At 41.7% G+C, this 17,862-nt stretch overlaps 2 protein-coding genes across 2 annotated transcripts in view; one reads left to right on the top strand and one right to left on the bottom strand.

Annotated features, from left to right (window-relative positions):
• mad1l1 (mitotic arrest deficient 1 like 1) overlaps nucleotides 1-13,847 on the bottom strand; it is a 30,291-nt gene extending 16,444 nt beyond the window's left edge. The window contains exons 1-15 of the mRNA XM_053856079.1: nucleotides 13,774-13,847; nucleotides 12,813-12,965; nucleotides 12,073-12,213; nucleotides 11,815-11,994; nucleotides 11,621-11,745; nucleotides 11,452-11,533; nucleotides 11,184-11,314; nucleotides 10,947-11,061; nucleotides 10,523-10,584; nucleotides 7,437-7,523; nucleotides 5,775-5,919; nucleotides 2,690-2,830; nucleotides 2,172-2,228; nucleotides 1,150-1,241; nucleotides 828-918 (exon numbers count right to left, since the gene is read on the bottom strand). Of these exons, the coding sequence (XP_053712054.1) occupies nucleotides 828-918; nucleotides 1,150-1,241; nucleotides 2,172-2,228; nucleotides 2,690-2,830; nucleotides 5,775-5,919; nucleotides 7,437-7,523; nucleotides 10,523-10,584; nucleotides 10,947-11,061; nucleotides 11,184-11,314; nucleotides 11,452-11,533; nucleotides 11,621-11,745; nucleotides 11,815-11,994; nucleotides 12,073-12,213; nucleotides 12,813-12,953 (1,590 nt within the window). The 5' untranslated portion in view covers nucleotides 12,954-12,965; nucleotides 13,774-13,847. The remainder of the gene's footprint in view (nucleotides 1-827; nucleotides 919-1,149; nucleotides 1,242-2,171; nucleotides 2,229-2,689; nucleotides 2,831-5,774; nucleotides 5,920-7,436; nucleotides 7,524-10,522; nucleotides 10,585-10,946; nucleotides 11,062-11,183; nucleotides 11,315-11,451; nucleotides 11,534-11,620; nucleotides 11,746-11,814; nucleotides 11,995-12,072; nucleotides 12,214-12,812; nucleotides 12,966-13,773) is intronic.
• Nucleotides 13,848-15,953: 2,106 nt separating this feature from the next.
• Nucleotides 15,954-17,622, top strand: LOC128753901 (E3 ubiquitin/ISG15 ligase TRIM25-like). Its single transcript, XM_053856081.1, has one exon. The coding sequence runs from the start codon at nucleotides 15,974-15,976 to the stop codon at nucleotides 17,594-17,596; it is 1,623 nt and encodes a 540-aa protein (XP_053712056.1). The 5' UTR covers nucleotides 15,954-15,973; the 3' UTR covers nucleotides 17,597-17,622.
• The last annotated feature ends 240 nt before the right edge of the window (nucleotides 17,623-17,862 follow it).

The following is a 17,862-nucleotide window of genomic DNA, read 5'->3' as shown; positions in this document are numbered from 1 at the left end:
AAAAAAAAGAAAACCACGCAGCGCAGCCTGAACAATGATTTTTTATTCTAATTGACAATGCAATGTAAAAATGTGCCGCTGAGGTTAAATGAACTCAGCGAGACTGATGACGAAATTCTGGCAACCCACTCCCCCATTCTTAAAGTGGAGACGAAAAATCTGGGAACCCAGTCCTCCACTTTGAGTGGTGACAGCACTGACATGCGAATGAGCCGGTCAACTCAAGTTGAAATGATTTTGACTTAAGACTCATTTATCACACATTTCGCCTTTATTCGATCACTTCTTTGTAGTCCATGGTGTCAAAGTATTTAGCGCGGTCATCATGGCGGTTCCTCAGAGCAAAGTGTGATCCAAAGATTGCTTACAGTGTTGGAAGTTTTGGGTTCTTTTTAAGCCTTTAAGTTAGAGCGAGTTCAGTATTATTATTTATTATTTGGACAAGCAATTAAAAATTTGTTTGGCATCAGCAACAATGTTACTCCTAGTACCACTAGCTGTTTCTGGTTTTACCAGCATAACGCACGGAAATTGATACACTTCATTTTGTTTAGAAGAACCCACTGAGTTATTCATTTGTTGTGAATCAATATCTTTCTTTTCAAAACAGCAAACAGGATTACAAAATCCCCCCTACATCCGAGCACTTTATGTCAAAAACAGTTGGGTCCAATTGTGGCGTGAAAGCTCTCAGATGTGGGAGGATTTTGTGTGAATCAATCTGCGCTGTCATGCCACCTCTGTTGCTGCCTGTGGGTTTATTAAATTGGTTCCTCTGTGACACTGAAGTAAATCTGCCCCCCAAAACAGCTGGTCTGGGTTCCTACCTGTAGGTTGTTTCTTTCCAGTCTCAGCTCGAGAATGTTGTTCTGCTCCTCCAAACGCTGCCGCTCAGCCTCCAAATCTTCAATTTTCTGCCTGAGTAAGAAATGCACACAAGGTTAATTACAATCCAAGGGAATATGTACGTGTAATTCAAGAGTCGAGCGAAACATGGAGACATTGAATCACGTGTTGTGTTGAGGACTGGAGCCCATAACAGCGATCACTTGCAGAATTAACAAAAGCCCATATGTGCACTACACTCACTGGGCATTTAATTAGAGTCACTCTTTCAGAAAGAAAACACCTGTAAGAATTTGCTCGGACCTCAGTATGTCAAACTCCTCCTTGGTAAATGCATTGTTCTTGTCCAGAGTTGAAGGCTGCTGTTTCCTTAAAGTCACCAGTTCCATCTCCCTCTAAAACAGGAAGAAAAGAAGGTATGAGTCACAAGCAAAAAAAGTCATTTTTTTTATTCCTCTGGACTCATGAATCCATCCCATAATTGCTGGCATCCATTCTGGCAACATTTGAAGTTCTTCTTCTCCGGGTACATTTCTGCAGCACACTGCAATTATCCGTAATTTCCATCCCATTTCCGTTTAGCGCCAACCTTCTGATCCTTTATTTCTGACAGCTTCCATCTTTCTTTCAGCTCACCCCCTCTTTCACTCTCACTGACACAGATAAGTAATTACTGCAAACCCAGACAGGTGGATTTCACGCGTCAATACTCCTTGCTTGTGTTCTGTTGACGTTGCTGCGGCAACAAGGGAATGGCAAAGAATAAGAAGGTGCATCTTCTTTAGAGCTAATAAGACAGTTTAAGGTCAAATACGATTGAGCTGCTTTTAAATATTAGGGCAGGTCAATAATAAACACATCAGCTGGATTGATGCAATCACCTCCTTGGGTTGTCAGTGATAGAAGTAAAAACAAAAAACAAAGTAATAGTTCTTCAGGAGACGCGTCATGATTCACCAGGATGATGTTGTGGCACGTTGTTTTGACACCATTATGTAAATTAGAAGAGTGAAGATGACTTAACAAGTGTATCGCTGTTCTCAAATCAAGTCGGAAAAGTTTGTAATACATTGCCACATGTCTACGCAAATTTAATTCATGATGATAGGGAAAAAAAACAATGTTCATAGAGTACAATTCTCTTTACCATTTTCCAGAGTGATACCTCATGACGCTGCAATTACCAACTGGGTAACCATCCACAACAACGCCATTCACAAAAAGGACCAACGTTCATATAACGTGTTGGTCTAAAGTGGGAATCAAACCAGCAACGTTCTTGCCGTGAAGCTGCAGCACAAACCACCGCTGGAATTTACACTTACAGTTTGCAGCTGCACCTTAAGGGACCCCACTTCTTCTTGTACCTGGGTAAGTTGTGCCTGGAAGTAAGAGCATTAACAGAATCAACACTAGTGCGACTTCAGTTTTAACACCAACTAAACAACACTGCCATAGGAGACGCCATGTTATCCTCGCCACGTTATGACTTGAGGAATACAACTGCTCATTTGACTTGTCGCCATTAGGCAGAAACTACCTATAGTGGTTGTGTAATATGAGTAAATATAAATATAATTGACAAAAACTATTGATGGGAGTCAAGTAAACATCATTCTAATAGCAAACCAATGTAGTAGATTGGACTGTGGCGGACACATTACATGAAATTGGGCTAAGAAGAGCCTTGGTTAAAAAAAATACATGCACTAGTTCGTTCTTTTCACTTCAGTAAGTTCTTTGTGTGGCATACATGGCTGCTATCTAAATTAGAAGTATAGTTGTAACATGAAAGTAACACTGAACAATGCCAGCGCCAGTGTTTGAATAAATCCGCACTGACCTCCAGCTCGCTGTTGTGGCTCTGAGTCTTAACCAGCATCTCCTCTGCCTCTTTAAGACGCTTACTGAGTTGAGGGGTGTATTCGGTGGGCGCCAGCTCGCTGTCATAAGACTCCAGAATCCCTCGCATTCCATCACGCTCCTGTAAGACAAACACAGACACTAGAGTCCAAAATAGATGCATCGTGAGGAGTAACAAACTGTGGAGAGAAGACAGGAAAAGTCGTGACACGTCAGAGATCCTTTTGTAGAGTTCTGGTGTGAATGATCAAACTGGTTCCATCATGAGTTGATGAGCTGATATGACAAGACCTTTTTTAGAAAAATGTGGCAAGGATGAGGCGTTCTTTTCACTGTGACAAGCTTAACCTTTGTGTTATTTATTGTCCTGTTCATCGCTCTATCTAAGCTATAATTAAATAAATGTCAAACGTGCACGCAGACAAAAACATCTGGAGTAAATCCAACAGCCAAATAAGAGACAAAACAGCTTGGTGAATCTGATGTCAAAAAAATCTGATACATTTCAGTGAAAAGCGAAGACATTATCATGCAGCACATGTTTTTCTCATCCTGGAGTGGCACTCACTCACTGCTTCTGCAAATGGTATATGATTTTCTGTCAGGCTGATGCTTGTTCGGCGTCTGATGCAACGTACACATAGAATTTCATCGTAGAAGGAATCCTGTTTTGCTGAGGGTTAATTAAAAAGGGATGTTGATGCGGTGTTGACACAACGAAGATGTTACAGCAATGAGATTATGCACTTCAAATGAATAGATTTGGGGATTTGTAAATATTTCTCGCATTCTGCTGGGAAAAAAGTAGATTGAAAACTGCTATTTATATTCAACTACAACTCATATCTCCAAGCAGTGGTTCATTAGAGGGAAGGGAAAAATTGGGCTGCAGCAAATGATTATTTTAAATTCAACAATCAGTTTGAGGAGTTCAGGGAGACAATGGTCACACAGTGACTTGTAATGACAGTCAGGAGAAGGGGGTGGAGGTGTAAGCCAGAGGGAGGAGGGATGAAAGTCATAGGTGACAAGACAGAATACGGATGTAAATGAGTGGGAGGCAGGAGGAAGAGTGAAGAAGTGGAAGTTAGAGACTGTGAGAGAAAGAGAATGAAGAAATTTAGGACAATCAAACCAGAGTAACTGGCAGCGATGAACAGAGATGAAGAGTAGAGGGTGCCACTGGTCACTGGTTTATGGTTTATGGTTTAGACAAGTCAGGAAGCTGAACGTGTCAGAGACAGCGATACTGAGGTTGTAGGACAATGGGCATGTTCGACGAATGTTTGAAAATAGAGACATTAACCAAGGAGGTTCATAGTGTGGGAAGCACACAAACAGGTGGGCGTTAATGGCTCTAAAAAAACATTGCAGTATTTCCATCATGAACGTATTCAACATCCTGGCATTCAACAGTAACAACAGAAATGTAGGAGGCGGTTTGATGCTTGACGAGGCGAGTGAGGGGAGGGCAGAGAAACATCAATGAGTCCTGATCTGTGATCGAAGCTCAGAATTAACAATATAATCCCGAAAAGCCAGCACCCCACAAGTGAGTCACTGTCAAGTTCCAGTAGACTCATTGTGTTTCCTACCATTGTTATCAGCACGTGGTAAGCACTTAACTGATTAGTACAAATTTGTTACAATTCAGTTATCTCCTGGGCATGAGACAAAATCTCACTTCAATGTACATCAAGTCAAACAACACAATGGAAAACCCCAGAGCTCCAGCCCAAGACAATTCTTTCTCGACCACTGACCCCCTCAGATGTCTTATCTGATGGTGGTGTGACAAGTATATAGGCCTCCTTTAAAGTCTACGATAAAGACTACCAAACAGAACCTGTGTAAAATTGAAGTGTGTTCTCTGTGATGTTCATTTGTAAATGGCCTGAATGCCACTGGATCTGTAATGTCCCATAATCGCTCCGTCCAATTACCTCAGAGGCCAATATCAGTGAGAAAAGAGAAATTCAATCAGATTCTGTGTCAATTTAGCAACACAGAATTCAAGAAAGGGCCACGCAGATGAATGAGCCGGCTACGACAGACATTAATAAAGGCCTGTAAGAGAGCTTAAAGAATTAACTGAAAGAAACATGGTCAGAAAACAGGAGTAAATTGAAAAATGGCTCAGAGAGTCTCTCCTGAACACAAGAGCCCCTTGGGTTTTCACTGTCAATTTACCTGTAATGAAATTCATTAAATCTAAATCAGAAATCTGCCAGCTCCAGATAAGACTGGGTTTAAAAGCCCAAACAGACAGGTAGAGGGGCAAAAGCCATTATTTTTATCACTTTCCCATTAAATTGTTTTTATTCCCGTTGTTTACAATAATGCTTAAAACTGTGAAGGACATAAACGATGAGAAAACAAATAAAATATGGGACATATATTTCAGCAAAGACCAAGAAATGTTCCCCAGATGTTGAACTTACAGCATCATAAAGGGTTGTTTAAACAGGAGTAAATTGACATGATTGAGAGTCTTATTGAAGCTATAGTGATGGAGGGAAAAAATAAAGCCAAACTCTGATTTTTTTTTACGTTTTGAATGAACCCACAGATGTTATTCAGGGCCAGACAACCAGCTGCAGGCACAGCCACGCCACAGATGAGTGCCTCTTCAGTTCGTCTTTTCAGTTTTTGGTTTAATGAGAAGACGGATCTCGATACCAAGAGGGTATAATTAGCAGCCAGGCCCACAGCAGGAGCGTTTCGTTGTGACAGTACCCAGCATTACACTGCCACGCCAGTGATGCAGTCGCTTCTAGGAAAACCCCAAATGGACAATTGAGTCTTCAGGCTTTTTATTTCTGTCCAAACACAGACTTCTAAGACAATACTATCCAGGGTATATGAAAGTTCTTAAGATGAGAGATCTCAGCTTACGGACAAATTAGTGCTTTCGAAACTTCAGGATAATGTAAAATTCACAGCAGCCAGATATGTTTTATGACTTTCAGCACGTTCATCGAAAATCTAAAGGAGAAGGATCTGTTTTTTGTGTGTGGTGTAGCTTTATAGTTGTGATGGATCTAAAAGTGCTTATAGGTTGGTACCTTTGTAAGTAAGAGCAATCTCTTCTGGAGTCTTCGGAAATGTAGATCCTGCGTCTCCTTTTTCTTCTGCTCCTCCAGGGTCTTCCCATGGTGCTGACTCAGCTCTGCTTGGAGCTCAGACTGGACACGCTCGAGATTCCTTATGCTGATCACAAAGGAAAAACTCTGCATCAAGCTCTAACTCAAAGCAGAAGGCATTAACTCTACATGAGAATAAACAAGTCACCAACCTAAAAATGAGTCCAATGAAGTTCAATTAATTGTTTTAAACCTTTTCACCGACGCAAGCCGAGAGCAGAAGAATTTGTGGACAGAACCTGCTTTTATGAGGTTTTGAATGGCATAAGACGTAATCAGTTCCACTTGTTTTCATGGGTTCAGTTAAAAAGAAGCGCAAATAAATTAAAAACAGTTATGGTGACAGAGTGCACGACAAAGTCTGAACCATGACAGCCAGTGTGGAAAAACAGTTTAACTGGTGCTGAAAGCTGCACAGCTGTCTCGCCACAACAGTAGATTTTGAATAATAACACAAAAATAAACATTGATTGAATAGCACTTTAACTTTGTGGTATTGTAGTACATAAACGGATGAAAAATGCTTACATAAATCATATTTTGGACATGGACATATATGCATTGGTTTGTCGAGGCACATCTGAGAGCTGAAAAGTTTGTTTAATCAGATTTGTGTCGATGGCACCACAAGTAGATTTCATTTGTCCGGATGCATCCTGGTGAAGAAAACGGTTCAGCCTGAAGGATTCAAAACGAGTGTCCCCATTTTAATTTATATAATTTCTCCACTTAAAGTGACTAAATAATGGCAGTCATTTAGTCTTGACGAAGCACCCCAGAAAACAGGGAAAAGGTTGGTGGCCATGTAATGAAATCAGAACCCAAACCATAGAGTACGAGCAGCGAGAACGGCAGTAGTTCCTGTCCGAAGTCATAACGGTCAAAGCTGAATAATGAGTCCTTAATGGGAACTGATAAAAATGTCCAGGATAATGAAAGTCTTTCTCTTCTTTGGAAAAAATCTGTATAGTAATTAATCTAAATAATTGCTTTTTTTTAAAGCAGAATAAAACTGCAATGTCACTTTGGCACATTATTTACAGACATTTAACTCGACTGACACTGAATTGTTTAGCGACGAGCGTCGGCAGATTCGTTCCGGGGCTGATCAATGAGACTGTAATTATCCTGCAAGACAATAATTACAACATAAGCTCTGCTCTCGTCACCCCGCTCCTCGTTTTGCCGTTTCTTAAAATTCATAGCAAGCCTGCTGTAGTCTGGAGGACAGGGAAGGCTTGCTGGCTAATGAAACTTTTCTTAGTTGGACTTGAGCTGCAGCATGACTATTCCCTTGCGTGTGCGCTGACGTCCCCGCAGACATCACCTTTGCTTAAACAGGACAAGTCTAATTAGAGATTTTACCCTCTCTCACTCAGACGCTGACACTTGTGCACGCACACACCAGCGGTTACTGTCAAGAGTGCTATCAGAATCAAGAGCGGTTTAATTAACTTGGTGACAATTAAAGGAGTTCTGAGAGATACGCTCTACTGGACGCACAAAGAGAGAGAGGGTGTGGGAGCGACGTCGGAAGGTAGACGGAGCGGAGAATGTCTGCAGAGCAGACTTGCTGGGTCCTACCGGCTGTTCAGTGAGTAATTCTGCTCCTTCAGAGTAATTTCTCGCTGCTGGATCTGAATCACCTCCCTGGACAAATCCTCGGGTTTCCTGCAGACATGAAACGCATGTACACGGGCAGTCAGATTCATTCACAGAGAAATAAATATGAAAAATCAATGAGACCAAGTGAGCAGAAGAAATGAAATGGATTCTAAAAATGATGGAAGTTCACATCCTCTTTAAAGGAGCCACAGGGGAAGGTGAAAAAAACATGAGTAGCAAAGAGAAATAGCAGCTGCGAGTGGGCTAAATACACGCCACACTTTTTCTCCTAACAAATAGACAAGAAACAATGAAAAAGAGAAGAGGATCTTGAGTTTATTCTTATGTGCTGCATTAACCATACACACTTCATAAAAGATGTTGCAGAAGTTAGGCATTGTGGATTTATCACCAATTGCACTTGGCTGAATGGTGCCTGGGGTCTGGAAGTAATCTCATGACTAAAATATGAGTCCATGAATCATATGATGGGATAACTATGGTACGAAGAGCAGGTAATTTCACATTGCCCTGAGCACAGAGAGATTAACTTTCCCAGGTGGTTTATGCGAGTCGCTGTTTTAGCCACAAGGATATATATATATATATATATATATATATATATATATATATATATATATATATAGACAAATTAAGGTCCCACAGAAGGCAAACACAAACCCATCTTAGGTTAGAATTTTGATGTCTGTGAAGGCATCAAAAGCCAGTAAACACAACACAGGCTGCTGTCAGTTTTCATTATAGATCCAACACCACCAAAACCTAACACACAAGTGTGTCACTCAGAAAGAATTGCAGGTTCCTCACATATAGAAACACAAGGTTTGCCATCATCCAGTTATTTGATTTCACGACTAAATTCCAGAACGAAATGATGTGATAGCAGCCTGGGCATCTGTGCAGGAAATGCAGAAAGAACTGAGTCAGAGAGCTGACTAGTCTAATGAAGTCATCGACTCAAATTTGACTGGAGGCAGAACAGGGCACTCTTCCACAAAGTCGTGTGAATGTAGCCTAAGTAGATCTGACCTCATGGCTCTGTGCCACTTCAACCACACTGGGTGCTGATGGATGCTCTGTTTTATTTCAGTGGAAGTCTATATTCATTGTAAATGGTGCAGCATCAGCTAAAAAATAGAAATCATCCCTTTGGGGTAACGGGGAGAGAACTCGTACCTTCTGCTCTAACACATGGAGGCATCCAACTCTAATTATGCCTGTTACTGCGAGTCATGGAATTGGACAGCAGGAGTGAAATCGGTGTGTTGCAGAGGTCAGGCCAACTCAACTGTAGCCAATTAGCATACACACTAAAAGTCACCACGAGTGAAGCAAAGCCATCTTTTTCCTGGAAATTCCTGGGCTGAGAAGGTGCAGTGGCAAAGAGCCAGTGCTTCAAGGTTGTCAACATAATGAACTATGCACTTGGAAATTTGGTAAAAGGTCCAGTGTGCGTTACACTGACTGGTGTCACTGTCCATTGCTCCGCATTAAGAAGCACCAAACTCTTGATCCATTCTGGCTTGATGTGCAGTCATTCAGTTGAATGTGAAGGAAAAGATGGTGTTTGTGGTTGACAGATACAACAAAATCAAAATCTAGAGGACAAGAGCAGGGGAACCAGGAGATGGCCAAATCTATAACACTAAACCCTTCAAATCAGAACCAACTACAACTCTGACCTAAACATGCTATCATTTTCCATAAATGTACAATGATAGTAACTAAAGTTACTGAATATTATGAGTCAAAGTATGAATATTTATGCAGCAAATCAAATTAAAGTAAAATTTTAGATGAAATCACATAGTTTGGGAATTTTTTTCAAACAAATCAATTGGAGGCGGAAACACTTGCGTTCCCGCGGCCTACAAAAATCTAATTTTTAGAGCTTTGCAGCCAGACGAGTAGCCATGAGACATCTGCACAAATATGGCCGCCAACCTTTGACCACTTCTGAAATACAGAAGTCAGTACAGGCTCACAGAAATCATGCAGAAAAGTTGCGGCAGTGCGCGATCAGTAAAGCTAGTGACGAACCAGGATTCCTCATCTTTAGCTTAAACACTCAACCATGCAGTCACACTGTATTTTGTGAGCTCGGAGGACCTCACCAGCAGAACAGAAGCAAATATCAAAGGCAGAAATCTCTCACATGAGCAACTGTCACATAACATTTTAAAATGCATTTGTATCAGAGAGAAATGAAAGTTTAATACTCGTGATGAAATTAAGCTGTCAGAAACACTAGTTGATATTCAAATATAATGCAAGAGAACAAGAGACTCATTTCATTAATCAGCATGCAAGTGAAAAGGAGCACTGGATCTGACTGTAATTTATTCCCAGCCGCTCAGAATCTTGGCCGCACACAGTGACCACACACTCTCTGCCGAGTGAACATGATGCACTACCGTTCTGTTTACATTCACATACATCCCGAGTTAGTCCAAGAAAACCTAGCTCTTGGATGTGTAGTACTAGTGAGCGCCACCAACCCTCGAAAAGGTTCTTGTTTCTACATCTCTGTCATCTGCACCTCAAGTAAACGCACTATTACAAACTCTACCACTGGCAGTTTCGGCACAAGCTTTTGTGGCAAGTCGCTGTCCATCGGTGTGTGGACAAATCATGCACCTTCAAGATTAAAAACCGCTGGAAGGAGCAGCAAAATACAGAGATGTTGTCTTATTTGCGAAACCAACGCGCCATCTGGTGGGCTATTGCTCCACATACACAGACACCAGTGTGTGTGATAGCGACATAATTTGTTTACCTAGGTAACTACCGTTAAAATGTGTGATTCTGTAAAAGCGAACAAAACTTCCATCCAAAAAAAAAGAAAAACATCCATTAGTCAGACTGGTTAAAGAAGGGAAGAGTATAGAGTCTTTTTTGTGTGTCACCTTGCACATTTAATGTGTGGCTAAGGTAGTAAACCCATGTCACAAAATGGCAAAATGATTTCTAAATGCACCAATGAAGTATATATATTTTAAACACACTTTAAACAACTGCCTACACTGCTTAGCTATCTCACTGACCTTATGTTGAGTCCTGATGATGGTCCAAGGTTCTCCCAGGCCTGCAGCTTCTCCGCCAACCTCTGAAACCAGGAGGCAAATTGTCAACCATCAAAAGTTTTTCAGAGATTGTCATCTGCAAAGATCAACAAATCTAGCTAAAAAAAAAAATAATGTAAAAATTAATAAAACTGTGGCGTCGACAGAAAGAAAAGAATTTAAAAAAATAAAAGTATAAATACTATAATAACACAATCATATTCATTAGTAACGTGTCTGTGTGTTCAATTATTCTTACTACTTATAAGGCAAATACTATTATTGGCTCATTGCATTGTGACTGAATGTCAAGTAGTCCTGCTAAAACTAATTTCCGGTGTGATGGAAAAGGGTACAAAATATTCCTCTGTCTTCTTGAGCACCACTTTTAGAGGTCACGTCGCACCTCTTTCTCCAATTCTGCATTGACCAGCTCCACTTTAGTTTTTTCCATCCTCTCCAGCTTCCTCCTCAGCCCTTCCACCTCCTCCTTCAGCAGGCTGCAGTTCTCTCTGCTCTGCCTAGACAGAGAGATTAAAATCAGTTTTCAGTGCTGACAAAAGTATTTAATACTGAAGCAAAGTTATTTATCTTGGGGCATTTTACAACTGTCCATCAAAATAAATCTAAAAATGAGTTGTACCTGAGAAAGGCATTATCCTCACGGAGGCGCTTCAACTCTTTTTCCAGGTCTGGAACTCTAGCGACTTCAGCCTGGACTGTCTTTACAATTAACACATCCTCCTCCTGGAGGGCAAGACGTCTCTCCAACTCCTGAAAAATATAAAAGTAAATAAAAAGGTAGACTCAAACATCAAACAAACTGGAAACCTGGAACTGGAACTGGTTATTCAATCTGAAATTATGGAATTCAGTGATGGAATTTAAGTCAGAATTCTCAACACTCCAACCTTGATTTTCAGGACGTGATTAGAACAGGTCGACTGAGAAGCTTGAAGACTCTGACAAAGCTGAGTCACCTCCTGGTGCTTCCTATAGAAACATCATGAAAAATAAACCCCTGCTTGTCTCTAAAAGTCAAGCTAGTTTCATCTTCTGACTAGTTTCTTCTTGAGGCACCTGTGCTGCAAGTCCAGCTCCTCCTGCAGCTCTTGCTTCACAAGGTTTTGATTGGAAATGAGGGAATCTTGGTTCTGAATTTTCTGCTTCAGCTCTCTGATCTCATCCCTCAGGCAGCTGATAGACTGGAGGTACAAATAATAGCATCATTAGAAAATGTAACTGAAAACAGAAGCGACAAATGTGGTTCAAACCTGATTGGCAGAATTGAATTTCATCTCTCGCTCTTCCAATTTCTTATTCACGCCCTCTAGCTTCTTATACAGAGTGTGGTTTTCCTCCACATGCTCTAGTATTTTTTTTGCAGCATCCGTCTCCCGTTCTTCCAGCTTCTTGATACGACCCAGAAGCTCCTCGTTCCTGTTCACCTCGTGCTGGAATATTGCCACATTTTAGTGTGTCCAGCAGAGCAGTTAAAAGAACTTAAAATGAAGAGCCAGCACGTCTAATACCTCCAGGTCCCTTGCATTATCGGATGCCGCTTTTTCCAGTTCGAATCGTGCTCGCTTGTGACTCAGTTCCATCTGCTTCTTCTCCTGGTCCAACTGAAGGAAGCGATTTTTTGAATGCACCTTCTCTGCTGCCTCCAGCAACTGGCAGAAGAAGAAATGTATTTGTTGATCTTTGCAGATGGCAATCTCAAAAAAAATATATTAAAAAAAAAAAAAAAAAATCACATTCAAGGTGCTAAAAGCCTTGCGTGGGCGATGTGGACGACAGAATCACCCTGTCCAGTAGTGAACTTGACATTGCTACGTCTCTGCAAGGCATCCTGAATGTAGCATGTGGCTGCAAGTTTTGTCTCTCTATTATAGAAAGAAAACTTTTCATCCTTGTCTCAACCAAGCTGACATTAGTGGTAAGACAGAATCCAAATCAGAGACATCAACTACTCTTCTGCCTGCCAGCAGGAAACATAGACAAGAGTAAAATATAGCTGCTTGTGTTTGCCATAGACAGATGACAGTTTCATACTGCAAAACAAAAAGTTAAATTTTCTCTAGATATTTTTTTTAAGTTACATATTTTTGAAGACTGCATGAGTGGTAGGGCAAATTACTTCAGAGACTTCTTCTAAAACAATTCATTAATAAAGCCAAAATATTTCAGATGCAATTTCAGTAAATCAAAGCAACAGTCATATTTATTACAGCACTATATGCAGTAACACCAAGCCTGAAGCAGGACATACTTCCATACTATGCTTGTACTGAGCCTGCAGGTTTCCCGTCCTGGGAGTCTCCAACCGACGACTTGCTGGTTCAGGGCGGCTGATGAAGGAGTTGAAGGATTTGAGAGTAGTGAGGACAGTGGTGTCATCATCCAGATCCATTTTAACCTGTATCTGAAAAACACCAACAGAGTGGCATCAAACTTCTAAACACAGAGCAAGCAAAACTTTTTATCTAATCAAGAGGCCATAACTGGTATTTTTAAACAGGAAATACGGATCGACACTAAAGCATATCGTAAATCTCAAGTGAGCCCTTATGTTAGTATTTAGAAGTTCTGCTTGTTATAAAACAACCTGTCGAAAAGCACAGCTGGAAACTTGTAATGTTTCTGGACAGAGATGTTGACATGCAGGTGATAGAAATTCTAGTGTTTGATATGTGCTTTGGGCTCGCAGACAATATCACAAATATGATGAACATATGGTGTTGGAACACTTATATGGAACACTTTCAATGACACAAATTATGATATGTACATCTACATCGTACATCGAATCACAACTAATTTGAGTTCGAAACAGTTTCTCTTCATCGGTCGTATCTTATCTAAGTGATAAACATAGTTTCCCGTTCGGTCGATTGTACCCACTCGTATTTATATTGTCGTTATGCATGTCATGTAACAGTAACACTGGGGATAAAAGGTTAGTCATTCAAGCATAATATCAGCTGTGGTCACTTTCATAACAGCACATTGTTAACCAGGTCCACTATATTTACGGAGACCAACTGAGACAATGTGCATAAAGTGGTGAAGTTTGTTAGTGGCAACAATAACAAGCGCAGAAGGATTAGTTATACGTACACGACTTACAGCACTCGAATTACAGCTAGTGCGACAGTAAACAATATTCGTTGAACATTGCACATTTCGGTGGAATATAAGTCAAAGTTTGTAATAAATGAAGGCGTTTTTACCTGAGCGCAGACTGGTAACCACTTCGCTGTTAGCTTGCTAGCTGCGGACCACAACTCCCTCCAGTTTGGTTGAACGAAATCTCGCGAGATCCCACACACAAACTTTATTGACAGCATAGACGGACAATAACAAATTATTTTTCCCACGAGTTTTTTTCGCCAAATAAAATGATCGCAGTCGTGATATGGAGATAGATGTTATTCCACCGCTTAAAACTTCTAGTTTAACAGCAGCAGCGACAGACGATAATGTCAGAGTAAGAAAGTGACTCTTATTTTATTATTTAAGTTATATATTACAAAAAATAAAATGCCATGTTTAACATAATGGAAACACTTAACATTAAAACATCCGAATAGAAAATCGAATACATTATAGTTCAACTTAAAACAAGTAATACTGAAAAAAATAATTGTAATTCCACCCTACAACCAACAGGCGGCAGTGCTGCCTCGGTTATGCATTTACTCATGAGCGGCACCACGGACTTCATGAATTCTGCAAAAAAATAAAAGGTACAATGCTGTGACAATTATGTACCTGAAGGTCGCATATATCATGGATTATAAGAGAGGCGTTTGTACCAGTGATGCTCGTCGGATCCCTCACAGATGGTATAAAAAGTGAAGTTCAGTTGAAGTAACGGTAGCAACAGCAGTCATAGTAGTAGTAGAATTACATGTCATCAAATACTTGCAAAGTAAGCTGCTCTCTCTGCGGTACCAGCTGGCATACTACTCTGTGTATATGCCCAAAGAGTAGCAGATTATGTAGTAAAATCCTCGAATTCCTTTTTTATATAGACTGGAACGAAGGATTGTACAACTACCGAATATTTGAGAGCAAGAGTTGTTCACAAATGGCTGTAGAAGTCATTGTTGATGGCTACAAAAAGTTAAGAGATGTGGAAGCAGAAGTAGAGCCAGATGAAGTATTTGAATTCGTAGTATTTGGACTGGTAGAAGTGGTGAGTCTGAGTAGTGGACGAAAGAGGAGAAATCACCGTGGAATTGTTCGCAGGAAGATAACATTCAATAGTCGTTGTAACTCCAGCACTGCATACGACTAAAACAGATCTTCTAATACATAAATTGACACATTAACATCAAATACGTTTGTTTATTTATTGAAATAAACCATCTGAAACCAGACTGACAAACGGAAAGTATTTGATCTGCGACCTTCAAGCATGCCGCAGTGGAGTCGAGGTAAACAAGTGGACATGTTTACTCGCACAGATCTCCGGCTGCAGTGTTCGACGTGGCCTTGTGCGATACGTCGACGCCTGCCATGTATTTTTGATGAAGCTGATCAAGATCAGAGGACTGGAGATGACACTGTCATATTTATTTAACTTGAACGGGCCGACATTGGAATTGGATTCAAGTCACGGAGAATCTCTGACGGGCGATTCATTTTCAACCACGCTTGTTCATCTGCAGGCGGAGAACAGATGGCAGGATGAGAAGGAAAATCGCTCAAAAAAGACCTCACGTAATGTCTTTGCAAATCATATGCTGGGCTAATTCCAGGAGGACTTGTTAAGGGACGTTGCCTTATGGCGAGGTAAACAATGATAAATAATCAATGAAACCAAGCATAAGCAAATATCTTTACTTGTTGACTTATCATTCATTGGCTACTTTGCTGAAGATTCCCACAAATTGGCTGTAAAGAGCCATGTGATCTCAGTGAACATCTTACTTTAACAGTGTTAGTACTGGTTTTGTACGTATGTTTGAGAACTGAACTGTTTCATGAGAATCATCCACAAAGGAAATTGCTCGCATTATACCATGTGAATAACTTTGGGTGAAAAAAATGACTTGTTATTTGAGAGTTCATTTTATTGCACAGCAGCAAAAAAGTAACTTTCAACCACTGTTTATTACCAACATGAAGATATAAAAGCACCCTACTTGCATGTATTTAACAGGGACAATTCTTTTTCTGGATGGAGAAAATGCAAAGTGATATAAAAAACAACAGCAGCATGCGCAGTCATATCAGAGTCTAGATTGTTGACAAGAGTCCAAGTCACATGACGAATACACACCTCTCCTTGTCTTGGACTATTTACAAGAATCATCACGCGGTTCCAAAGTAGGTTGAGCCAACCGGTCGGAACAGATCCTGGCCGGGTCATGTGACGAGGCGGTGCCTGTGAAGGAAGCCACAAGTGTTTCAGGCAACAGTAAAATGGAGAAGACAAGAGTTGATCTGCAGAAAGAATCCTTCTCCTGTTCCATCTGTCTGGAGCTACTGAGGGATCCTGTCGCTCTCCCCTGTGGACATAACTACTGTAAGATCTGCATTGAGAGTTACTGGGACGATGAGAGGAACATCTACGAGTGTCCTCAGTGCAGACAGATCTTCATACCGAGACCTCGACTGCAGAAGAACGTCATGTTAGCAGAGTTAGTGCAGGAGCTGAAGAAGACTGGATCCCCAGCTGCTGACCTCTGCTATGCTGGACCTGAAGATGTGGCCTGTGACTCCTGCACTGGGAGGAAGCTGAAAGCCCACAAGTCCTGTCTGGTGTGTCGGGTCTCTTACTGTGAGCAACACCTCCAGCCTCATCTAGAAGCTCCGGCCTTCAGGAGACACAAGCTGGTCCAGCCGTCCAAGCAGCTCCAGGAGATCATCTGCTCTCAGCACGATGAGGAGAAGAAGATGTTCTGTCGTTCTGATCAGCAGGTCATCTGTCATCTGTGTGCTTTGGAGAAACACAAAGATCATGACACGGTCTTGGCAGCGACTGAGAGAAGAGAGAGAGAGAAAGAGTTGGAGCAAAGACGAGGGAGGGTGAAGAAGAAGATCCAGGACAAAGAGAAAGATCTGAAGCGTCTTCAGCTGGAGGAGAAGAAGATTGCCCTCTGTGCTAATAAAACGGTAATGGACAGTCAGCAGACGCTTATCCAGCTGATCCAGAACATCCAGAGAAGAATGTCCAAGGTGGAGGAGCAAATCAGGTCCCGGCAAGAGACTGAAACCGCTCGAGTTCGAGGCCTTCAGGAGCAGCTGGAGCAAGACATCGCTGAGCTGAAGAAGAAAGATGCTGAGCTGCAGCAGCTGTCGCACACCCACAGTCACACCGTGTTTCTCCAGAACTTGTCCTCACTCTCCGAGGTCAGTGAAGACACATTCTCCTCCAGGACCCACGTCCCTCCTCACCACTGCTTCGAGGAAGTGGCAGCAGCCGTGGCAGCCAGCAGGGCCCTCCTCCAGGACCTCCTCAGGGACCTGTGGACCAACATCTCTTTGATCCTCACTCCACAGTCCGCGCCCAGACTCCCACTCCTCACACACTCACGGGACGTGACTCTGGATCCGAACACCGCACACTCAAAGTTGTTGTTGAGTGAAGGAAACAGACGAGTGACCAACATGAGGAAAGATCAGTCTCCGCCCCCTCACCCAGACAGATTCACTGACTATCTTCAGGTCCTGAGTGAAAACTCTCTGTCTGGATGTTGCTACTGGGAGGTGGAGTGGACAGGCTTGGCCGCAGAAGTAGCAGTCGCATACAGGAGCATCAGCCGATCAGGAGGAGAAAGTTTATTCGGATGTAACGACAAATCTTGGTCTCTGCATTGTCACAACTCTGGGTGTTCATTTAAACACAACAGCGTCACGACAAAAGTCTCAAGCGTCCCGTCCTCAAGAGTGAGAGTGTACCTGGATCACTCTGCAGGTCTTCTGTCCTTCTTTGACGTCTCTGGCACCATGACCCTGCTCCACAGAGTCCAGACCACCTTCAACGAGCCGCTGCACGCTGGAGTCTTGGTTTGGTCCAAGTGCGCCTTCCTGAAGCTGAACTAGACTTCATCACCAGCACATGAACAGAAGCTGCCCCGCTCTAAAACCACCTAATGCATCATGTTGAATCTTTTCACGTTGAACTTGTTTCATAAATCTCCACAAATAAAGATCGATTTTTTCTTTTCTGCCTCCGATCTTCTATTTTTCTTTAATTCATAGCTGTCTCAAGTCAACATTTTTGGAAACAATTATGTGAGAAAAGTGTTTGACAACACACCTGTGTGATGTTACACAAACATTCTTGCCATGGAGAAGAAGAAGAAGAA

The sequence above is a fragment of the Synchiropus splendidus genome, chromosome 2 (genome assembly GCF_027744825.2).
Source record: "Synchiropus splendidus isolate RoL2022-P1 chromosome 2, RoL_Sspl_1.0, whole genome shotgun sequence".
Lineage (NCBI taxonomy): Eukaryota > Metazoa > Chordata > Actinopteri > Syngnathiformes > Callionymidae > Synchiropus > Synchiropus splendidus.
The sequence above is the reverse complement of the archived record's forward strand: the minus strand, read 5'-3'. Positions and strand labels throughout refer to the sequence as shown.

What these genes read in the sequence shown, in the direction of transcription:
- LOC128753901 (XM_053856081.1), top strand. Translation starts at nt 15,974, where the DNA reads ATGGAGAAGACAAGAGTTGATCTGCAGAAAGAATCCTTCTCCTGTTCC.